Below are 25,802 nucleotides of genomic sequence, written 5' to 3' on the forward strand. Positions count from 1 at the left end.
TTCTTTCAGTTTTTGTTTGCCTGGAAGCGTTTTATCTCTCCTTCTATTTTCAATGATATCCTAGCTGGATATAGTATTCTTGGCTGCATGTTTTTCTTGTTTAGTGCTCTGAATAGATCATGCCAGTTCTTTCTTGCCTGCCAGGTCTCTGTAGATAAGTCTGCTGCCAATCTTATATTTTTACCATTGTATGTTACAGACTTTTTTTCCCGGGCTGCTTTCAGGATTTTCTCTTTGTCGCTAAGACTATTGGGTGATGGGGTGTGGCCCTATTCTTATTGATTTTGAGGGGAGTTCTCTGCACCTCCTGGATTTTGATGCTTGTTCCCTTTGCCTTATTAGGGAAATTCTCTACAATAATTCGCTCCAATATACCTTCTGCTCCCCTCTCTCTTTCTTCTTCTTCTGGAATCCCAATTAAATTATTCTAATGTTGTGTCGTCGTATGGTGTCACTTATCTCTTGAATTCTCCCCTCGTGGTCCAATTGCTGTTTGTCCGTCTTTTGCTCAGCTTCTTTATTCTCTGTCATTTGGCCTTTTTTTTTTTTTAGATTTTTTTTTTAATTTTATTTATTTGATAGACAGAGATCACAAGTAGGCAGAGAGGCAGGCAGAGAGAGAGAGAGGAGGAAGCAGGCTCCCTGCCGAGCAGAGAGCCCGATGTGGGACTCGATCCCAGAACCCTGAGATCATGACCTGAGCTGAAGGCAGAGGCTTAACCCACTGAGCCACCCAGGCGCCCTGTCATTTGGTCTTCTATACCACTAATTCTTTCTTCTGCCTCATTTTCCTAGCAGTAAGCACCTCCATTTTTTATTGCACCTCATTAATAGCTTTTTTTATTTCAACTTGGTTAGATTTTAGTTCTTTTATTTCTCCAGAAAGGGCTTTTATCTCTCTGGAGAGGGTTTCTCTAATATCTTCTATGTTTTTATCGAACCAGGCTAGAACCTTGAGAATCGTCATTCTGAACTCTATATCTGACATATTACCAATGTCTGTATTGATTAGATCCCTAGCCTTCGGTATTGCCTCTTGTTCTTTTTTTTGTGGTGAGTTTTTCTGGCTTGTCATTTTGTCCAGATAAGAGTATATGAAGGAGCAAATAAAATACTGAAAGGGTGGCAAAACCCCAGGAAAATGTGCTTTAACCAACTCAGAAAAGACCCCAAATCGTTGGGGAGGGAAAGGGGATAAAAAGAAGTTCAGAAAAAAAAATTTTTAAAAAGAAAACAAATAAAGAAAAATATAAAAAGAAAAAAAAATATATATATATATATTAGACTGGTGACTAGAACAGGGTCACCCACTTAATTTGGGGAGTATTTTGGTCTCTTAGAAGAAACTACCTCCCAAAATTTTAAAGAATGAAAAACATATATAAGGGTAAACACAATGAAGGGATGAAATATGCCTATAAAGATGAAAAACAATTTTTTTTAATTTCTAAAAAAAGAGTTGATAAAGTAAGTTGGTTGGGAGAATAAAGAAAAAGAAAGTGGAGAGAATTTGCTTGGGCTGGAGACTAGAACAAGCCCAGAGCTAGATTTAGGATATATTTTGATCTATTAGAAGAAGTTGTACCCCAAATATTTTAGAAGAAAAAACCCTGTGTGTATACAAAAAATAAAGTTAGATACAATGAAGGATAAAATATGACTATAATAATGAAGGTTCAAAAAAGATGATTATTTTTTTATGAAAGGTATTGTTAAGATAAACTAAAAGCATTAAAAGAGAAAAGGGTAAAAGTTAAAAAAATTTTAGAAGAAAAAACAATTAGATTAAATTAACTGCAAGACTAAAGAATCATGAGGAGAAAGCCATGAATTCCATGCTTTGCTTTCTCCTCCACTGGAATTCTACTGTTCTCCTTGGTAAGTGCACTTGGTCTTGGCTGGATTTCTTGTCGATCTTCTGGGGGAGGGCCCTGTTGTAGTATTCTCAAGTGTCTTTGTGCGAGGTGGAATTGCACCGCCCTTACCAGGGGCCAGGCTAAGTAATCTGCTCAGGTTCACTTTCTGGAGCTTTTGTTCCCTGAATGCTTTCTGTAGAGTTCCGGAGGACAGGAATGAAAATAGTGTCCTCCCAATCTCCGGCCTGGAGGAGCCGAGAGCTCAGGGCCCCACTCCTCAGTGCACCCTCAGAAAAAAAATGCTCTATCACTCCCATCTCCCTGGCCTCCAGCCATGCTCCAAGCTCACCCAACCTGTGACCAAGCATCTCTGTCTTTGGCACACAGCTCCACCTGGAGTCTCCAAACCCCGCAGATCCCTGTGCTCTTCCAGGGGGTGTCTCCCCAGATCTTGCGGGGACTCTACTCACAGAACAGTGGCCTGTGCCACAGATTATGGTTCAAGGTAACCCTGAGTTGAGAGCTCACTCCTCCGGTCTGTCTCTGTAGCCAGCTTCCCTGCTCTAATACCTGAGAGCTTTGCAATACTCAGACATCCCTGATCCTTCCATGACCCTGCAGGACCTGGGGCCACACTGACCCCATGTGGGCTTCACCCCGGTTTAGCCTCTGGAGTGATGTCCCTCAGTAGAGCAGACTTTTAAAAGTCCTGATTTTGTGCTCGTTTATTCCGCCACTTGCTGGGAGCCAGCCCCTCCCACTGCGATCTATCTTCCCTTCACTTTGGATTCACTTCTCCACTGGTCCTACCTTAGAGAAAGTGGTCTATTTTCTGTTTCTAGAATTGTTGCTCTTCTTCTCTTCAGTCTCCTGTTGGATTTGTAGGTGTTTGCAATGGTTTGATAAGCTATCTAGCTGATCTCCTGCTATCTGGTGTCATCTCAGCCTGCTACTTCTCCGCATCTTGACTCCTCCCCCTAGAATATAATTTTTCTGATAGAGGGATTGCCACACCAGCTTTCTTTTGATGTCCATTAACATGATAAATGGTTTTCCACCCCCTCACTTTAAATCTGGAGGTGTCTGTGGGTCTAAAATGAGTCTTTTGTAGATAGCATATCAATGGGTCTTGGGGTTTTTTAATACAATCTGATACCCTGTGTCTTCTGACTGGAACATTAGTCCATTTACATTCAGAGTAATTATTGAAAGATACGAATTTTGTGCTTTTGTATTACCTGTAAAGTCACTGTTTCTGTATATTGTTCTGTTCCTTTCTGGTCTTTGCTACCTTTGGGCTCTCTCTTTACTTAGCATCCCCTTTTATCTATCTTGCAGGGCTAGTTTAGTGATCACAAATTCTTTTAGTTTCTGTTTGTCATGGAAGCTCTTCATCCCTCCTTCCATTCTTTTTTTTTTAATTTTTTATTTCTTTTCAGCGTAACAGTATTCATTGTTTTTATACCACACCCAGTGCTCCATGCAATACGTGCCCTCTCTAATACCCACCACCTGGTTCCCCCAACCTCCCACCCCCTGCCCCTTCAAAACCCTCAAATGGTTTTTCAGAGTCCATAGTCTATCATGGTTCACCTCCCCTTCCAACTTCCCTCAACTGCCTTCTACTCTCCACCTCCCCTTGTCCTCCATGCTATTTGTTATGCTCCACAAATAAGTGAAACCATAAGATAATTGACTCTCTCTGCTTGACTTATTTCACTCAGCATAATCTCTTCTAGTCCCATCCATGCTGCTACAAAAGTTGGGTATTCATCCTTTCTGATGGAGGCATAATACTCCATAGTGTATATGGACCACATCTTCCTTATCCATTTGTCTGTTGAAGGGCATCTTGGTTCTTTCCACAGTTTGGCAACCGTGCCATTGCTGCTATAAACATTGGGGTACATATGGCTCTTCTTTTCACTACATCTGTATCTTTGGGGTAAAAACCCAGTATTGCAGGGTCATAGGGAAGTTCTATTTTTAATTTCTTGAGGAATCTCCACACTGTTTTCCAAAGTGGCTGTACCAACTTGCATTCCCATCAACAGTGTAAGAGGATTTCCCTTTCTCCACATCCTCTCCAACACATGTTGTTTCCTGTCTTGCTAATTTGACCCATTCTAACTGATATAAGGTGGTATCTCAATGTGGTTTTAATTTGAATCTCCCTGATGGCTAGTGACGATGAACATTTTTCATGTGTCTGCCTTGCTGGATAAAGTATTCTTGGGTGCATATTTTTCCCATTTAGCACATTAAATATATCATGCCAGTACTTTCTGGCCTGTCTGGTCTCTGTGGTCAGGTCTGCTGCTAGCCTTATGTTTCTACCCTTGTAGGTTAAAGACCTCTTGTCCCTGAGCTGCTTTCAGGATTTTTTCTTTATTTCTGAAATTTGCAAGCTTCACAATTATATGTCTAGATGTTGGCCTATTTTTATTGATTTTAAGGAGAGCTCCTTGTACCTCCTGGACTTGAATGACTGTTTCCTTCCCCAGATTAGGGAAATTCTCAGCTATAAATTGTTTTGTTAATCCTTCTGCCCCTTTCTCTCTCTTTTGCCTCTTCCTCTGGGACCCCAAGTATTCTAATATTGTTTCACTTTATGGTATTGCTGATCTCTTGAATCCTCCCTTCGTGATCCATTAGTTGTTTATCGTTCTTTTCCTCAGTGTCCTTATTTTCCATCATTTTATCTTCTATATCACTGACTCTAAGCTCTGCTTCATTTATCCTAACAGTTAGAGCCTTTATTATTACATCTCAGAAACAGCATTTTTTATTTCAACCAGATTTTAGTTGTTTTATTTCTCCATGAAGGGATTCTCTACTGACCTCTATGCTTTTTTCAAGCCCAGCTATTATCTTTACAATCATTTAAAGATAAAGTTTTGAATTCTAGTTCCAACATCTTACTTATATCCCTATTTATTAGATCCCTAGCTGTGATTTCTGCCTTTTGTTCTCTTTTGGGGGGTGAGTTCTTCCATCTTGTCGTTATATCCAGAAAAGAATAGATGAAATTGATGGGAAATACAAACATAACAATGACACCAGAAAAATATATATTACACAAATCAGAAAAGAACAGAAACAAAAAAGAAAAGAAAAAGAAAAAAAACAGAATAAAATCAAACAAGTAGAACAGAACAATTAACTGGATCTCTATCCTGTTTGTTAGAAGAAACTTGATCCCAATATAGGCAAGAAAGAAAACCTTATATAAATATACAAAAATGTAGTTGAATGCAATGAAATGTATATATATATATAAACTGTAAGTGTAAAAATGAAAATTTAAAAAGACTTAAAAAATTGGTAAGAAAATAGTTGAAAAGAATAATAAAATATAAAACTGAAGGGACTAAAGAATAATAACTATACCAGAAAATTATACACTACACTAATCAGAAGAGAACAGAAACCAAACAGAAAAGAAAAGGGGGAAAAATGAAAATGAAATGGGAATAAAATCAGATAAGAAGTTGAACCAAACAGAACAGTAAACTAGATTCTGGGTGTATTTTGGTCTCTGTGTTAGAAGAAACTAGAACAGGTCTCCCAAAATAGGTCAGAAAGAAAAACTTATATATATATACAAAAGTAAAGTTGAATAAAATGAAGGGAAGCCAAAATTGAAACATATATAGATAGATAGATAGATATATAAACCATAGTGAAAATTTAAAAAGACTTAAAAAATAATTGATAAAATAAGAAAACAGCTGAAAAGGATAATAATATAAAACTGAAGGACTAAAGAATAATAAGAAAAAACCCACAAATGCTATATACTTCTTTCCCCAAGAGCCAGAGTTTTCAGTTCTGTACCGTTAGTAAACTTGGTATTTGCCAGAAGTTCCTGCTGGTCTTTGGGGGGGAGGCCTTTTGCCTGAATCTTAGGTATCTTTGCCCCAGTGGTACTACAACTCCCTTGAGGGGTCAGGCTCAATGTAAGTGGGTTCCAGAGCTGGTAGGGGTGGTTGAAAATAACCGTCTGTCCTCCCATCTCTAGCCCAGGAGCTGAAAGTTCGTGTCCCCCACTCTTCAGTGCACCCTCACAGAAAAGTGGTCACTTACACTTGTCTCCTCAGTTTCCATCCACACTCTATGTTTGCCCAGCCTGTAACCAAGCACTTTTATCTCAGGCACTCCACCCTAATTCGAATCTCCAAACTTTATGGACTCCGTGGCACTCATGCTCCCCAGTTCCTTCCAGGATAGGGAGGGGGATCTCTCTGCGGTTCTGTCTCTTGCTGTACCCTTGCTCAGAGAGCATTAGACAAACTAGGCAGTGGTTCTCATTTTATGGCAACACCAAGCAGTAAGCCAGAGCCTGGTATCACTGTTTGCAACTGGCTTCCCCACTCCAATGCCTGGGAACTCTGCTACACTCAGGCACCCTCATTCTATCTGTGAGCCTGGGGTTCCTGAGACCAAGCTGTCCCACCTGGGATTCCACCTGCCTCACCTCCTGAGCACCTTTCAGGTAAACTTCTAAAAGTTCCAAGTTTGTGCTCTGCTGCTTATAACACTTTCTGGTACCCAGCTTACAGAGGCTCCCTCTCCTAAAGGTTTATCTTCCAATGTATTGCCTCGGATTCAAGTCTCCTCACATCCTATCTTGCAAAAAGTGGTTGCTTTTCTATTTGTAGAATTATAGCATTCTTTTCTGAGACATCTGGTTGATTTTGTAGGTTTACAGAATAATTTGATAACTATCTAACTGGTTTCCAGGAACCACACAAAACTAGGATCCCCTACTCCTCCACCATCTTGGAGGTTCTCCTGATTAGCAAGTCTTAAGTGACCAACTCTAATGTTCTACTGTTACGGAACAAATAAGAAGTCACATAAGTGTACTAGCTCTTATGAGCTGTCACCAAAATGAAGGCCATTTTCCTATTCACACCTGGTAACTGCATAGGAACAAAATCTTAAATGACTTGTGAGAATTTATTTAAAAATTTCACCAGAAAACTTGGTGATACATTAAAAAAGTGCTCAACATCACTCAGCATCAGAGAAATACAAATCAAAAACACAGTGGAATACCACTTCACACTGGTCAGAATGGCTAAAATCAAAAACACACAAAAAAAGTGTTGGCAAGAATGTAGAGAAAAAGAATCCTCATGCACTGTTGGTAGGAATGTAAACTGGTGCAGCCACTGGAAAACAGTATGGAAGTTCCTCAAAAAATTAAAAATAGGACTACATATGATCCAATAATTCCACTACTAGATATTTACCCAAAAAATACAAAAACAGAAATTAAAAATATATATACACTCCCATATTTATTGAAGCATTATCTGCATTAGCCAAGTTGTAGAAATGGCCCAAGTGTCCATCATCAGATGTACGAATAAAGAAGAGGTGGTATACATATATGATGCAATATTACTCGGCCATTAAAAAAGAATGAAGTCCTGCCATTTGCAACAACATGGATGGCCCTAGAGGGTTTAACACTAAGTGAAACATGTCAGTCAGAGAAAGACAAGTACCATATTATTTCACTTAAATGTGGAACTTAAGAAACAAAACAAATGAATGAACAAACACACACTCACAAAAAAAGACATAAATGCAGAGTACAAACTGGTGGTTGCCAAAGGGAACATGGGAGGGATGGGTGAAACAGATAAAGGGAACTAAGAGTACACTTATCGCAAGCACTGTGAAATATACAGAATTGTTGAATCCATGTATACCTAAAACTAATATAACACTGTATGTTAATTATACTTAAATAAAAAAAAAAAGAAAAGGGATAATTTGTTGTGGGAGGCACAATGTGTGATAAGCCTAAGGGAAGTTCCCTCATAAATTTTGGGGTAAGGACAAAATTTTAAATCTACAGTATAGTATAAGTTTTTTCATGCTCTGCTTTAAGAACTCCAATAAATAAAATCTGGACTTACACAATAAGCCTAGGAATCATGATGTATATTGTGAAAGAATTACTGACTTTATGGAAGACTTTATCATACAATTTCTTAAATAGCTGCTTTTCTCACACATTTTGTTATTTTAAAAATAGTTTTCTATTTGACAAATGAGCCCCATGTGCCTTGGGACAAGTCACAGAAATTCTCTAGGCTCAATCCCCTCATCTATATAATAAGGGTGGTTTTAACCACGCTGCCTGTCTCACTCAGTTTTCATGACTATAAAATAAGGGATTTTATATAAAGTTACTTTGAAAGCTATATGTACATATTTTTATGGCTGTTGCTTTTACTTTTTTAATATTTTATTTATTTGAGAGAGAGTATGTGCACATAAGCAGGGATAGGGAGAGAGACAAGAAGACTCCATGCTGAGCTCACACCCCCACAGGATTCAATCTCACAACCCCATGATCATGACCTAAGCCAAAATCAAAAATTGGACACTGAACTGACTGAGCCACCCAGGCACCCCACAGCTATTGCTTTCAAAAGAGAATGGGGGGGGGACTTTCCAAAATGTATTACTATTACTAAATATATATTTTTTGTATTTTAACGGTATTTTTTAAAAGCAATTTTAGATACCATATTCCCTCTACAAATATCAAATCTTTCCTTGGTTCATGATCTACTTTTCCCATTTTTTAGTTCTTCTGAAGTTACATATTGTTATTTCCATGGTCTTCATACCTGGATTATGAGTGGCTCCAGTAGCTTCTCTACAGTAAATGTTTGGACCTGCAGATCCTGAGGATCAATATTCAGTGTGACTGGTGTTTCAGCTGACATGCTGCCTGTGCACAAAAATGAAAAGATATTTATTAGTAAAGAAAAATACCTTCTAAAGGGAAGCACTAATGAAAATCATAGAGTGCATGAGATCTGTATGCTGCACCTCTTCCTGATATTGGCTGTAGCCCTCAGAACACCAGGGTGACAAATCCACTAACAGAGAAATAAACAATTCCTTCCCTATCTGTTCTCTGGTCATGCAGTCTGGACTTAAATCCTCTAACAAATTAATCTATGTTGGTATGTTCATGACTAAAATAATAACCCAGGGTGGGTTTGCATTTGTTCAGGATTTTTAAGTATAAATGAATGGCCAAGTTGATGCAAAATATCTTATGGCATGCAAGTCCTCTAACTTCCAAGAAACCATAGCACTGAGACAGCCCGCATTCATATTTTGCTTGTTCTTGTTAATAATGACTCAGATGAGGAGGCAAGTAGGACTTTGGAAGATGCTATACATCTCTGTTTGTTTGGGGGACTGTTTGAGAGTTTTGATTGAAAAAGAAATTAGGGGACAATTTACTTTCCTATACAGAAAATAAACTAAATTGGCATAGTTATTATAAAAGGAGAGAAGGGATTGATATTTGGGCAAGACAAAAAAAGAAAAAATGACAAGTCATCTTTAATACATTAACATTAATTTTATTTTTTTTAAAGATTTTATTTATTTATTTGACAGACAGAGATCACAAGTAGACAGAGAGGCAGGCAGAGAGAGAGAGGGAAGCAGGCTCCCTGCTGAGCAGAGAGCCTGATGTGGGGACTTGATCCCAGGTCCCTGAGATCATGACCTGAGCTGAAGGCAGCAGCTTAACCCACTGAGCCACCCAGGCGCCCCATTAACATTAATTTTAACACCAGTGATATTTTTGCATAAGAATACACAAATATCTCAAATGACCACATGTGGCATATTTATTATTACATATTCAAATTAACAAGTTGGCCATAAAAACTATTACCCAAATCTCCATTTGTATTAATTTGTATTAACTTATTAATTAAATTTATTACTTAAACTTATTACTTAAATTTGTATTAACTTATTCACAATTAAGTATTTATCAAAGGCCCACAGAGATAAGCAGTAAGAAACATGTATCACCTATAAGTAACTTAGTCTGTTAAAAAAATAATAAATTTATAGTCCACAGAAACATGTGTTACTATCAAGGCAAAAACCTTCCCACTTAGATTTTACCCATTTTCTTCTCTATTCGTAGGCAAGAGAACATAAGATTCCAGCCCCAGAAAATATCCAGATATTTCCCATGGCACCCATGGAAACTAAAACAAAAATAATTAGGAAGTATTACAGTAGTATCCCCTTACCTAGAGTTTTGCATTTTGTGGCTTCAGTTACCTATAATAAATTGTGATCCACTCTAGAAACAGATGATTCTCCTTCTGACATCTCATCAGAAAATAAATAGAAGCCTAAGGCTATATCACAATGCCTAGGTCATTCACCTCACTTCATCTCAACTGATAGGCAGTTTACCATCACACAAAATGAAGACTGAGTACAATAAGATATTTTGAAGAAGAGAGAGACCATATCACAAAACTTTTATTATAATATATTGTTATAATTGTTTCATTAGTTATTATTATTATTAACCTCTTACTGTGCCTTATTTATAAATTAAACTTTATCACAAGTACATATGTGGGAAAAGGGAAGGGAGGAAGGAAATAATGAGTACATGTTTTCATAGTGTTTCTCTTTTCCAGAATCAATCCCTTCAATACTCCTTTCATCCCAGTGATTCTTGGAGATAGAATTATTCTTTTTTCTATATGCCTGCCTCCAACTCCAAGGGATATCAGAGGCTCAGGGTAGGGCCCATGCTCCCTCCCAACTGATTCCCCTGAGGGTCTTTTCCCATTCCCCTCCCAGACTTTGTCAACGCCCACTGGCCTAGTTCCATAAAATATGAATCTCTTTGGTCATCAACTTCTACTACCCTAGCAAATCCTTCCCTAGATCCATAAGCATGTTACTGTACATACTCCAAAGATAATCAAGGTCTTCATGTGTATGTTTAAGTGAAAAGGTCAGTGCTTTACCAAGGCCTTTCCACACTGTACACCTGATGCACATGCGGAGAAAGACATACACTTAAAACCATACTGTAACTAAAATTAACTCTTATATGTTGATGAACTATAATTCTTAGATTAATAACATAATTTTTATTGATTTATATTTTATTATTTGCTTTTGTGTTTTGAGAGAGGGAGGTGTAGGGGAACGCCGAGGGGGGGGAGAGAAAGAGAATCTTAAGCAGGCTCCATGCCCAGTGCAGTACCAAATGTGGAGCTCTATCTCATGACCCTGAGATCATGACCTGAGCTGAAATCAAGAGTTGGATGCTTAACTGACTGAGCAACCCAGGTGACCCCATAATTTTTTTTTAAACAGAGGGAAATACTATAAAAGTTATAAGCCAATTTTTAAGGGAGAGGGAGTGTCAGTGCCCTGAATCCTTGTTCAAGGGTCAACTGTACTATAAATGTTGAGAATTTTATATAAAACCCACCAACACTGTTCAATTCAGAGACAGAGTATACCTTCTGAAATGTAGCACATTTCTACACCCAACCAAACAGCCTGTTCAGGGCCTCTATGCCCCCTTTCACACTACCGTGTTGTCCTGTTTTCAGCCTATCCTTAACTCTACCACACGCCACTCAAAGTGCCTACATTTCCCTTCCTTTTCAAAACACATTTTTGCTTTGGAAAAAAAAATATTATTCAAATTATATCAAGTGAAAAAATACTGCTTGAATTTTTTTTCAAATGAAAGTATAAATAAATTACTGTAATTCTATGATATAAAAATATAAGAAGCATTCTGAAATATGCTTCCAGTAAAAAATGTTCCCATTGAAAAAATAATAATAACTTTAACTAAGGGTACTCATTTAAAATAAAGCATATCAGAAGGAAGATGGGCGGGAGGATGGGTGAAACAGGTGAAGGGGATTAAGAGTACACTTAATGTGATGAGCACTATGCAATGTATAGAATTCTTGAATCACTGTATTGCACACCTGAAACTAATATAACATTGTATGTTAACTGTACTGGAATTAAAATTAAAAACTTAATTTAAAAAATCATGGGTTTAAAAAATATATATATAGGGATACCTGGGTGGCTCAGTCGGCTGGGCCACTGCCTTCAGATCATGGCATGGTCCCAGGGTCCTGGAATTGAGTCCCAAATAGGGCTCCTTGCTTGGTGGGGAGCCTGCTTCTCTCTCCACCTCTGCCTGCTTGTGTTCTTTCTCTCTCTCTCTCTTTCTTTCTCTCTCTCTGACAAATAAGTAAATAAATATATTCTTTTAAAAAATTAAAAATATACATAATAAAGATACAAAGCCATATGATGTAGGCGTATACTACCTTATTTTTCTTCCCTTTTCACTGGTTTTATTTCTTTTCTAAAAGTAGAAACATGATCTCTTTCTCAGCTATTCATCTGAAATACAGACGATGTTTTAAGAAAGGTTCCACCACTATTGCCAAATGGTTTCTCTCAAAAGCATTTCTAGGACTGAAATGTTTTGTTTTGGTTTAGCTTGATTCTGGTTTTGGTTTTCACCTTTTCCAATCATTCCACCCCCACTTCGATTCCCTCTAACAGAAGCAAATATAAATTGAGAAATAGGATATTCCCATGATGACCCTTCTGCGTAGCTTGGAGCCAATATAAAGTACAATAAAGTATGTCCTTTGGTCTCCATAACCATAGGCTTCTAGTAAATGAGTACTCACAAAGGAGTTTATTTGTTACCTCTCTCATGACAGGAACCATCCTACATATAATTCAAGTCAAGATTACTGACTTTGCTTTGTTCTTTTTTATCTACAAAAAGTAGAGAACACTATTGTGAACTGAAGTAAGATCTAAGTGAACTTTCACAGCCTTTAAAAACATGTCCTTTCTTTTCACTACATCTGTATCTTTGGGGTAAATACCCAGTAGTGCCACGGTCACCAAACTGTGGAAAGAACCAAGATGCCCTTCAACAGATGAATGGATAAGGAAGATGTGGTCCATATACACTATGGAGTATTATGCCTCCATCAGAAAGGATGAATACCCAACTTTTGTAGCAACATGGACGGGACTGGAAGAGATTATGCCGAGTGAAATGAGTCAAGCAGAGAGAGTCAAGCATCATATGGTTTCATTTATTTGCGGAGAATAACAAATAACATGGAAGACATAGGGAAATGGAGAGTAGAAGGGAGTTGAGGAAAATTGGAAGGGGAGGTGAACCGTGAGAGACTATGGACTCTGAAAAACCATCTGAGGGGTTTGAAGGGGCGGGGGGTGGGAGGTTGGGGGAGCCAGGTGGTGGGTATTAAGGAGGGCACGTATTGCATGGAGCACTGGGTGTGGTGCAAAAACAATGAATTCTGTTATGCTGAAAAAAAAAATGTCCTTTCACAGAAATCCATTCACAACAGATTTTCAAAGCTACATTGGGCACCAGAAATTGGAGGCAAGGAAAATAAAAAATTTTCCCACAAAAAAAAATAAGAAATTAAGAATAAAAATTATCCACATCATATATAATCCCACTAGAAGAATGTCTTTCAACAAAGAGATAAAAGACAAACCTAATTCAGCCAAAGTATCTTCTAAATCTGTGATAATGTCTTTAATACACATTAAGTAAAGAAAGTTGTTGAGAAGTTCATTTTTTTCATTGCAAAATTATAAAATAATATACCAACAAGTCCTTGAAGAACCTTTGCTACATATAATTATTCTTCTTTGAATAAATGCTGTTTCTTATAAAAATCTTTTGGATCTTTTGGATCTGTCCCGTTCAGTAATCTTGATTGATTGGAGATCATGGCTGTAATAGGCAAAAAACTGCAGAATTTTGCAAAATAAGTTAAAACAAGGTCAAAGTCTAACAAATTGTTAGATTCTGAGATTATTATGATGATTATTTGAGAGAAAGAGAGGGAGTGCACAGTGGCTAGGGAAAGAGCACAAGGAGGGAAGACAGCACGTAGGAGAGGAAGGTGGGGGCAGAGGAAAAAGGACAAGCAGACCTCCATCAAGCAGGGAGCCTGGAGTGAAGCTCCATCCCAAGACCCTGGGATCATGATCTGAGCCTAAAGCAGATGCTTAACTGACTGAGCCACCCAGGCACCCCTTGGGGTTACTTTTATAAAGTTCTTCCTTATGTTGACTAGAAATCTGCCACTTTTTTTACTTCTCTTCAATTGAGATTATTTTATAAAGTGAAAAATGTCAGGCTTGAAGACAAAAAGACTAGCGTAAAATCCCAGTTTTCAGATCCAAAGGGAAGAAAACAAACACTTGACAGAAGTAATAGATGTCTCCAGGAAGAGTCCTTAAGCCGGAGCAAATGCACCCATGTGGATCATTCCCTTCTCCCCATATAACCTTACCCACAATACCTGAAGTTCCTGTATTCCATTATATTCCCTGCTTGCAACTGAATTCATATCAATGTTAAATTCATTTTATTTAACAAGCATTTCATTTTTAAATGCAGCTAACTCAGAGGTCATGGGGTACACATATTCAGTCATACATTCATATGAACTAGCTCATAACTCTCCATCTGATACCCATATATGTCACTATCATAGCACAAACCACATTGTATTCTAGTCATATCCTGACAGTAGAAGAATGTTTGATCAGAGAGATGCACACAGAGGTCAGTGGAAAATTTCACCCGTTTTCAAAATTTGCCTTGGGGTAGCCACTCCCTCACAAACATTGAAGAGAAAACTTTTCCACCTACTTCTCCCTACTAAAACACATGATCCTGTCCCCAAATTGTGAAGTCAGACACCTCTCAGTAAAGCTATAATTCTCCTACATAAGTTGACATATTCTTATGGGATGGCTTAGAAACCTAATCATCTATAATATGGTTCCTACAGAAAAGTCTCTAATACAAAATACTTAGTTTAAAAAAAATAAACTTTGTAACAGTCTGTAAGGTAACAGTTTATTCTCTGACATTAAATTCAATGTCAGTGTCATCAGACTTACCTAATTAATCTCTCTGTACTCACTTTTGAACTAAATTGTCCAATTCTTTTTTACAAGGATTACTGCAATCTCCCCATCATATATTTGGACGATTAATATTTCTTTGCCCCTAAATGCAGAATTTAATTTTTTTCCTCCTAACATTTCATCCTACAAAATCTAGACCTAGTCAAAAATTAGTATTAGAGAATGCAACATGTTAACACCTCCTCCCAGCTCTCTATTCACCCATTAATCATTCAGTATGAAGTCTATAGTCTCTAGTTAAATCACCAAACAATGAGAGCCAGACTTGAAAACTGATTTTGATACCACTAGAAATCTCTTTTCAGATACCTGATGATCAAATAATAAACACTGTAGATATGGCTTTTTCATCCAGTTATTAATCACTTCTGTGAAATAATCTACTTTTTCATCTTATCAAAAATACGTTAGGATTTTTTTTAATGTGTTACTGAAATAAAGACATCCTTTCCTTCTTACTTAAGAATCCGACTTAAAAAAATCTAGTTTGACATAACTCATTCCTGGAGAATCCATGCCGAATGCTAGTAATTACTGCCATTTACTTACATTTTAATTCTTCAGTTTTCCAATAGTTTGGTACCTAGATGTCCAGTATAATTTTAGAGGACACCTTTTTATCCCTTTTGAAAATCAGAGTATTTGACCTTCTTCTGCTTTCTGACAGGTCTGTTATTTCTTTTTTTTTTTATTAAAAAATAATGTATTATTTGTTTCAGGGTTACAGGTCTGTGATTCATCAGTCTTACACAATTCACAGTGCCCATCATAGGACATACCCTCCCCAATGTCCATCACCCAGCCACCCCATCCCTCCCACACCCCTCTACTCCAGCAACCCTCAATTTGTTTCCTGAGATTAAGAGTCTCTTATGACTTGTCTCCTTCTCTGGTTTTGTTTTGTGTCATTTTTTCCTCCCTTCCTGTATGATCCTCTCTCTTGTTTCTCAAATTCCTCATATCAGTGAGATCATATGATAACTGTCTTTCCCTGATTGACTTATTTTGCTTAGAATAATACCCTCCAGTTCCATCCACATCATTGCAAATGGCCAGATTTCATTTTTTTGATAGCTGCATAATATTCCATTGTGTATATATACCACATCTTCTTTACCCATTCGTCTGTTGATAGACATCTAGCCTCTTTCCATCTTGGCTACTGTGGACATTGCTTCTATAAACATTCAGGTGCATGTGTCCCTTCAGATCACTACATCTGTATCTTTAGGGTACATACCCAATAGCGCAGTTGCAGGGCCCAAGTGTAACTCTATTTTCAACATTTTGAGGAACATCCATACTGTTTTCCAGAGTGGCTGCACCAGCTTGTATTCCCAGTGTAGGAGTATTTCCCATTCTCCACATCCAGGCTAACACTTGTCGTTTTCTTACTTGTTAGCCATTCTGACTGGTGTGAGGTCGTATCACACTGTGGTTTTGATTTGAATTTCCCTGATGCCGAATGATATTAAGCACTTTTTCATGTGTCTGTTGGCCATGTGGATGTCTTCTTTGCAGAAATGTGTATTCATGGCATCTGCCCATTTCTTGACTGGATTATTTGTTCTCTGAGTGTTGAGTTTGATAAATTCTTTATAGATTTTGGATACTAGCCCATTACCTGATATGTCATTAGCAAATATCTTCTCCCATCTGTCCATTGACTTTTGGTTTTGTTGACTGTTCCCTTTGCTGTGCAAAAGCTTTTGATCTTGATGATGTCACAATAGTTCATTTTTGCGCTTGCTTCCCTTGCCTTTGGCGATGTTTCTAGGAAGACGCTGTAGCTGAAGTCGAAGAGGTTGCTGCCTGTGTTCTCCACAAGGATTTTGATGGCTTCCTGTCTCACATTGAGGTCTTTCATCCATTTTGAGTCTATTTTTGTGTGTGGTATAAGGAAATGGTCCAGTTTCATTCTTCTGCATGTGGCTGTCCAATTTTCCCAACACCATTTGTTGAAGAGACTTTCTTTTTTCCATTGGACATGCTTTCAACCTTTGTCGAAAATTACTTGACCATAGAGTTGATGGTCCATTTCTGGGCTCTCTATTCTGTTCCATTGACCTATGTGTCTGTTTTTGTGCCAGCACCATACCGTCTTGATGCTTGGAGCTTTGTAATAGAGCCTGAAGTCTGGAATTGTGATGCTGCCAGCTTTGGTTTTCTTTTTCAACATTCCTCTGGCTATTTGGGGTCTTTTCTGATTCCATATAAATTTTAGGATTGTTTGTTCCATCTTTTCAGAAAAAGTCGATGGTATTTTGATAGGCATTGCATTAAATGAGTATAGATTGCTCTAGGTGGCATAGGCGTTTTCATAATATTTATTCTTCCAATCCAAGAGGATGTAACATTTTTCCATTTCTTTGTGTCTCCCTCAATTTCTTTCATGAGTATTCTATAGTTTTCTGAGTACAGATTCTTTGTCTCTTTGGTTAGATTTATTCCTAGATATCTTGTGATTTGGGGTGCAATTATAAATGGGATCAGCTCCTTAATTTCTCTTTCTTCTGTCTTGCTGTTGGGGTATAGAAATGCAACTGATTTCTATGCATTGATGTTATATCCTGACACTTTACTGAATTCATGTATGGGTTCTAGCTGTTTTGGAGTGGAGTCTTTTGGATTTTCTACATAAAGTATCATATCATCTGCAAAGAGTGACAGTTTGATATCTTCTTTGCCAGTTCAGGTGCTTTTTATTTCTTTTTGTTACTTGATTGCTAAGTCTAGGACTTCTAGTACTATGTTGAATAGCAATGGTGATAGAAAACATCCCTGCCGTGTTCCTGACCTTAGGGGGAAAGCTCTCAGTTTTTCCCCATTGAGAATGATATTCACTGTAGGTTTCTCATAGATGGCTTTGATAATATTGAGGTATGTACCCTTTATCCCTACACTGTGAAGAGTTTTGATTAATAAAGGATGCTGTACATTGTCAAATGCTTTTTCAACACCTACTGGGAATATCATATGGCTCTTGTTCTTTCTTTTATTAATGTAGTCTATCCCATTGATCAATTTGCAGATATTGAACCATGCTTGAAACCCATGAATAAATTCCTCTTGACTTTGGTGAATAATCCTTATAATGTACTATTGGATCCTATCGGCTAGTATTTTGATGAGAATTTTTGCATCCATGTTCATCAAGGATATTGGTCTGTAATTTTCCTTTTTGTTGAGGTCTTTTTTTGGGGATCAAGGTAATGCTGGCCTCATAAAATGAGTTTGGAATTTTTCCTTCCATTTCTATTTTTTAGAACAGTTTCAGGAGAATACTTATTAATTCTTCTTTAGATGTTTGACAAAATTCCCCCTGGGAAGCCATCTGGCCCTGGGCTCTTGTTTGTTCTGAGATTTTTGATTTATGTTTCAATTTTCTTACTGGTTATGGGCCTGTTCAGGTTCTCTATTTCTTTCTCGTTCAGTTTTGGTAGTTTATACATCTCTAGGAATGCATCCATTTCTTCCAGATTGCCTAACTTGTTGGTGTATAGTTGCTCATAGTATGTTCTTATAATTGTATATCTGTGGTGTTGGTTGTAATCTCTCCTCTTTCATTCATGATTTTATTTATTTGGGTCCTTTCTCTTTTCTTTTTGATAACTCTGGCCAGGGATTTATCAATCTTATTAATTCTTTCAAAGAATCAGCTCCTAGTTTCACAGATCTGTCCTACTGTTCTTCTGGCTTCTATTTCATTGATTTCTGTTCTCATCTTTATTATTTCTCTCCTCCTGCTGGGTTTAGGCTTTCTTTGTTGTTCTTCCTCCAGCTCCTTTAGGTGTAGGGTTAGGTTGTATATTTGAGACCTTTCTTATTTCTTGAGAAGGGCTTGTTTTGCTATATACTTTCCTCTTAGGACCGCCTTTGCTGAATCCCAATGATTTTGAACAGTTGTGTTTTTATTTTCATTTGTTTCCATAAATTTTTTCAATTCTTCTTTAATTTCCTAGTTGATCCATTCATTCTTTAGTAGGATGCTCTTTAGCCTCCATGTATTTCAGTTTTTTCTAACTTTCCTCTTGAGATTGAGTCCTAGTTTCAAAGCACAGCAGCCTGAAAATATGCAGGGAGTGATCCCAATCTTTTGGTACCAGTTGAGACCTGATTTGTGACCCAACCCAGGATGTGATCTATTCTGGAGAATGTTCCACATACACTAGAGAGGAATGTGTATTCTGTTAATTTGGGATGGAATGTTCTGAATATATCTGTGTTATGTCCATCTGGTCTAGTTTGTCATTTAAAGCTTTTATTTCCTGGGGCACCTGGATGGCTCAGTGGGTTAAAGCCTCTGTCTTTGGCTCAGGTCATGATCCCAGGGTCCTGGGATCGAGCCCTGAATGGAGCTCTCTGCTCAGTGGGGAGCCTGCTTCCCCCTCTCTGTCTCTGCCTGCCTCTCTGCCTACTTGTGATCTCTGTCAAGTAAATTTTTTTTTTTTCTAAAGATTTTATTTGTTGATTTGACAGAGAGAGATCACAAGTAGGCAGAGAGGCAGGCAGAGAGAGAGAGGAGGAAGCAGGCTCTCCGCTCAGCAGAGAGCCCGATGCGGGACTCGATCCCAGGACCCTGAGATCATGACCCGAGCCGAAGGCAGCGGCCCAACACACTGAGCCACCCAGGCGCCCCTGTCAAGTAAATTTTTTAAAAAATTAAAATAAAATAAAATAAAATAAAATAAAGCCTTTATTTCCTTATTGATCTTTTGCTTAGATGATCTGTCCATTCCAGTGAGGGGGGGTGTTAAAGTGCCCTAATATTATTGTATTATGGTTGCTGTGTTTCTTTGATTTTGTTATTAATTGGTTTCTATAATTGGCTGCCTCCATGTTAGGGGCATAGATATTTAAAATTGTTAGATCTTCTTGTTGGACAGACCCTTTAAGTATGATATAGTGTTCTTTCTTATCTCTTATTATAGTCTTCACTGTTCAAAATCAAAATCTAATTTGTCTGATATAAGGATTACCCCCCCCCAGCTTTCTGTTGGTGTCCATTAGCATGGTAAATTATTTTCCACTCCCTCACTTTAAATCTGGAGAGGTCTTTGGGTCTAAAATGAGTCTCTTGCAGACAGCATATTGATAGGTCTTTTTTTTATCCACTCTGATACCCTGTGTCTTTTTATTGGGGCATTTAGCCCATTTACATTCAGGGTAACTATTGAAAGATACAAATTTAGTGCCATTATATTGCCTGTAAGGTGACTGTTACTATATATTGTCTCTATTCCTTTCTGTTCTATTAGTTTTAGGTTCTCTCTTTGCTTAAAGGACCCCTTTCAATATTTCCTGCAGGGCTGGTCTGGTGTTTGCAAATTCTTTTAGTATTTGTTTGTCCCAGAAGCTTTTTATCTCTCCTCCTATTTTCAGTAACACCTACTAGATAAAATATTCTTGGATGCATATTTTTCTCATTTAGTGCTCTGAATATACCCTACCAGTCCTTTCTGGCCTGCCAAGTCTCTGTAGATAAGTCTGCTGCCAATCTAATATTTCTACTGTTGTAGGTTACAGACCTCTTGTCCTGAGCTGCTTTCAAAATTTTCTATTTGTCACGAGACTTTTAAGTTTTACTATTAGTTGACGGGGTGTTGACCTATTTTTATTGATTTGGGGGGGGTTCTCTGTGCCTCCTGGATTTTTGATGCCTGTTTCTGTCCCCAAATTAGGGAAATTCTCTACTATAATTTGCTCTAATATATCTTCTGCTCCTCTCTTTCATCTTCTGGAATCCCAATTATTTTAATATTGTTTCATCTTATAGTATCACTTATCTCTCAGATTCTTCCCTCATGATCAGTAGTTGTTTATCTCTCTTTTTCTCAGCTTCTTTGTTCTCCATCATTTGGTCTTCTATATCACTAATTCTCTCTTCTACCTCATTTATCCTAGCAGTAAGAGGCTCCATTTTTTATTGTACCTCATTAATAGCTTTTTTTATTTCAAATTGGTAAGATTTTAGTTCTTTTATTTCTCCAGAAAGGAATTCTCCAGATCTCCTATGCTTTTTTGAAGCCCAACTAGTATCTTTATAATCACCATTTTGAACTCTAGTTCCAACATCTTACTAATGTCTGTATTGATTAGGTCCCTAGCCATCATTACTGCCTCTTGTTCTTTTTTTTTTTTTTCTTTTTTTGAGGTGAGTTTTCTGCTTTGTCATTTTGTCCAGAGAAGAATAGATGAATGAAAGAACAAAATGCTAAAAGGGTATCAATGACTCCAGAAAAATATACACTAAACAAAAGAAGAGACCCAAAACCAGGAGGAAAAGAAAAAGAAGAAGAAAAAAGAATATAAATAAATGATCAGGTAAATAGAACAGAGCTGCACACCTGATTTTGGTTGTATTTTTGTCTGTTAGAAGAAACCACTTCCTAAAATTTTAAGGAAAGAAAAAAACCTATATATATACAAAAATAAGGGTAAATATGATGAAGGGATGGAATATGACTATAAAGATGAATCTTAAAAAGTATTTTAAAAAATGAATTGATAAGAAGTTGGTTAAAAAAAGAATTTTTTTTTTTAAAAGAGAGAGAATGTGATCAGGGAGGAGACTAGGATAAAGTCATACACTAGATTTAGAGTATATTTTGGTCTGTTGGGAGAAACTGTATCCCAAAATTTTAAAGACAGAAAAAAAAAAAAAATATATATATATATATATATATAAAATAAGTTTAAATAGAATGAAGGGATAGACTATGATGGTAAAGATGAAAATAAAAAAGATTTTTAAAAGGTATTGATAAGATAAGATCTTGGTTAAAATAGGAAAAAGGAAAAAGAAAAAATATAAAAAGAAAAAGAAAATTTAAAAATCTTAACTTTGAAAGACTAAAGAATCCTGGGGTGGGATTCTTTAGTGCTGTATCCCCCTAGCACTGAAGTTTTGCAGTTCTCATTGATCAGTAAACTTGGTCTTGGCTGGATATTCTTGTTGATCTTCTGGGGGGAGGGGCCTGTTGCTATGATTCTCAAATGTCTTTGCCCGATGTGGAATTGCACCGCCAGGCTAAGCAATCTGCTCGGGTTTGCTCCTGGTAGTTTTTGTTCCCTGAGAGCTTTCCATACAGCTTTAGAGAATGAGAATGAAAATGGTGGCCTCCCAATCTCCAAACCAGAGGAGCTGAGTACCTGGGGACCCTATCTTCAGCGAGCCCTCAGAGAAAAGCAGTCAATCACATCTATCTCCCTGGTCTCCAGCTGCACTCCGTGCTCACCCAGCCTGTGACCGAGCATTTCTATCTCTGGCACACAGCCGCATTTGGAGTGTCCAAACTCAGCAGATTCCTGCAGCACACTCCCCTGCCACTCCTCTCAGTGGATGAGGGGGGGGGTCTCCCCAGATCTGTCACTTGTGGGGTCCCTGCTTGAGAAGCAGTGGCCCAACTATGCTGTGCCCACCATTTATGACAACTCCGAACTGAGAGCCCCCTCCTTAGCTCCATCTTTGCACCCAGCTTCCCCACTCCAAAAGTGGGAGCTCTGCCACACTCAGGCACCCCCAGTCTTTCTCTGACACTGAGGGTCCTGAGACCAAACTGTCCCACTCCCCACTTAGCCAGTGGGACTTACCCACTTGTATGTGCTTAAGGCCTCTCAAATGCAGAGCAGACTGCTGAAAGTTCCAATTTCATGCTCTGCTTCTCTACCACTTGCCAGTACCCAGCTGATGGAGGCTGCCTGCCCCTCCCCACGGCCTATCTTCCCATATATCACATCAGATTCACTTCGCACATCCTACCTTCCAGAAAGTGATCACTTTTCTGTTCCTAGAATTGCTGCTATTCTTTTCTTCAATCTCCTGTTGAGTTTGAAGGTGTTCAGATGGTTTGATAACTATCTAAATGAATTCCTGGGACCAGACGAAATTTAGGTCTCCTACTCCTCCACCATCTTGCTCCTCTCCCTGACACAGTCTGTTATTTCTTAGTGATTCCCAGCTTCTGTGGTCACATTTGCAGATCATTGCAGAATTAAGGGACATACTTTTTCAGAAGATACATAATTCAACCAATTTAAAGAGACTAAGATATTTCCTTTATTTTCATCATCTAAGGTTTCAATTCTTTTTTAACTACTTAAAAATTTTATTTAGTAATACAAGGTTCAGCAACATATATGGTTAAAAATAAGTCTCTCTCTCATCCCTGTCCTCCAGCCACCTAATTTCTCTCCCACAGGCAACTGCTATGGTCATTTTCTCATACAGTTCCAGAAATAGCATAGATAATACCAGCATAGTAGTATCTGTATTTTAATATAAATTCTAACAGACCTGCCTCTTCCACTTAATTCAATTCCCTGGTATCAGTGTTTGTTCCAGCTTGCCCACATGACATCACAATATTACAGCTTATGTGTGTTACCTGTCAGCTGCTAATCTTACATTATCTGACTCATGCACAGGACATATTCCTTCTTTACGCTTTTTATTTCTCTTTCTCTCAGTCTATAACTTTGAAACTCCCTTGTTCTTTCCTTCAGCATCCCTTCCAATCCTAGCAAATGAGAACTGCTTTAGCCTTCCCCACATTATTTTTCCTAGTTCCAGACATTCTTTTTTATTTGCCTTAAGTAAAATGTCTTTTTTCCCACCTTTGATCCATATTCTTTTCAAATTTGTGCTCCCTACACAGAAACACTAAGATTTGGGGCCAGTGATGTTATTGTTAAATGATTATTTATGAAGCACTACCCCAGATTCTTGTGAAATAAAATGTAGTAAAGCCAAGGCTCAGCTATCTCTCTTCTTTCTTCATTTTTAATTCATCAAATTTCTCTTTGACCAAATACAGTCCCTTAAAACCATACTTAAAATTAATCTAAAATTTCTGAAATTTGCTTTTCTTAACATCAAGGACACCTGTTTGACTGTGTATCACAATGTTTATTTACAATTGTCACCTCTACAATAAAACACTTTCTCCCAAACCAGTACTGTCCATAGACTTGGACAAGAGCTGCCCCACCCCAGATCCTCATATTTTGGAAGACTCCATGGGACAAAGGTAATGTGCCCTCTCAGAACCCACACCTTCCTGACATGCTTAGGGTATCCAGTATCCCACCTCTCTGGTCTAGCAGCCCAAACCTACTTCCACAGCCCTGCCAACCTGTTCCTAGAATCCATCCTACCAAAAATAAGTGACTAAATATGCCCATCCCTACACTTGAGAGGTGGCCAGGAGACAGCTTCCCCCCCAAAATTATGAGTTTGTTGGAGTTTGTATGTGTAAGCTGGACTGTCCACTTGTATGTGCTTAAGGCCTCTCAAATGCAAAACAGAGCCAAAAGTGGACAGAGAAGGGGCAGACCACTTATCAGGGGCAGGAGTGAGCTCCCCATCCATCAACTCATTCTAACAAGACTCTTCAAGAAATCCTAAGAATTCTAAATCCAAATCTTGTCTCCCAGGTCATTTCAAAGGAGTTTTCTCAAGGTACAAAGATAGGAAGATAGAACCTACTGTAGCAGCTTGTTATCTTGATTTGTAACTTTTACATATATAGGTGTGGTATGCAGGCCTCCCTTTATACTCTCACGCTGCTCACTACAATTGTTAAAAACAGGCCTGCCCAAACTTTCTAGCATTTCATATCAACAAGTTCTTATTAATCGAATTTGCTTCTTTCATTGTTTCCTCAATCTTCTAAGGTGCATTTAACCCTGAGATAGAGTTAAAAAAAAAATCATTATTATTCCACTTTTAAGAAAAGATTTCTTGAAATTTTCAAAATGTATCATCAAATGTTACTGTAACATTTTTTTAATCTGTAGCAGGAAAGTTCTTCACATAATAAGCTCCTGCAACAATACCATTTTTATTTTCCTCTCTTTTTTCCCCTCATCCAAATGTTCTATTATTCTTTTCTTAAATTTATGGGTTTCCATGCAAGAGTATAGATTGCCCATATGCCCATATGCATATTTTTCTACTTTTATTAACATTATTTGTTAACATTCAACATTACATTCATAAGAAAATAAATAAAATCTTTTTTTTTAAAGATTTTATTTATTTATTTGACAGAGAGAGATTACAAGTAGGCAGAGAGGCAGGCAGAGAGAGAGAGGAGGAAGCAGGCTCCCTGCTGAGCAGAGAGCCCGACGCGGGACTCGATCCCAGGACCCCGAGATCATGACCCGAGCCGAAGGCAGCGGCTCAACCCACTGAGCCACCCAGGCGCCCCAATAAATAAAATCTTAAATATTTAAAAAACACAATAGAAACATTCAGAATTTATTGCTATCTATGACATTGTATTTCATTCGTATCTCTTTAGGTATCTATATTTATCATTATTTATTAATTATTGACCTTTTCCCATGTGACTTTCTCAGGATGACTACAACACATTTTAATATAAATATCTATTAATATGGCTTTGCTATGCTAATCATTAACATACACTAACACTAACACACACACACACACACACACACCTTTGACAGTTTTATCTGCAAATGGGTTTCTTTTCCTCAAGTTTAAATTGCTTTGAATATGTCAACAAGTCTCCTACCAAAAGTATCTTTGAAATTCATGAGATCTCATTTAGAGAAACTCTATTTAATTAAATACAAAGGAGAAATTTTTTATAAGGAAGGTGCCAGTTGCAACCATCATCACAAATATTAATCTTATCTAATACTCTATACTCCTAAAACACAAGGAAAAATAGTGAGCAACTGGTGAAAGGTTTCCTACTCCTGAAATAATGTCATAAAAAAAGAGCATTCATTTGAAATTTATCTTGAGGGGCACCTGGGTGGTTCAGTCAGTTAAGCATCTGCCTTTGGTTCAGGTCATGAACCCAGGTTCTGGGATGAAGCCCCCTGTCAGGATCCCTGCTCAGCAGAGAGCCTACTTTTCTCTCTCCCTCTGCCCCTCCCCATGCTCATGCTCTCCCTCTTGCTCTCTCTCAGATAAGTAAAAAGAATCTTGAAAAAGATTTATCTTGAGTGGATAGCAACTCTGTAAGCTTCAATTTCCCTTATCAGCATGCCCCTCTTTCAGAAGGGTTAGCAGAATGTACTTAGGAATCATGTGAAGGACTGGAACCAAATGTAAGTGACCAAAAA

At 37.8% G+C, this 25,802-nt stretch overlaps 1 protein-coding gene across 1 annotated transcript in view; it reads right to left on the reverse strand.

Moving 5' to 3' along the window:
• LOC122899251 (catenin alpha-3-like) overlaps positions 1-25,802 on the reverse strand; it is a 216,606-nt gene that overhangs the window by 154,623 nt on the left and 36,181 nt on the right. Inside the window, exon 2 of the mRNA XM_044236823.1 lies at positions 8,510-8,613. Within this exon, the coding sequence (XP_044092758.1) occupies positions 8,510-8,608 (99 nt within the window). The 5' untranslated portion in view covers positions 8,609-8,613. The remainder of the gene's footprint in view (positions 1-8,509; positions 8,614-25,802) is intronic.

This window comes from Neovison vison, chromosome 2 (genome assembly GCF_020171115.1).
Source record: "Neovison vison isolate M4711 chromosome 2, ASM_NN_V1, whole genome shotgun sequence".
NCBI classification, from domain to species: Eukaryota; Metazoa; Chordata; class Mammalia; order Carnivora; family Mustelidae; genus Neogale; species Neogale vison.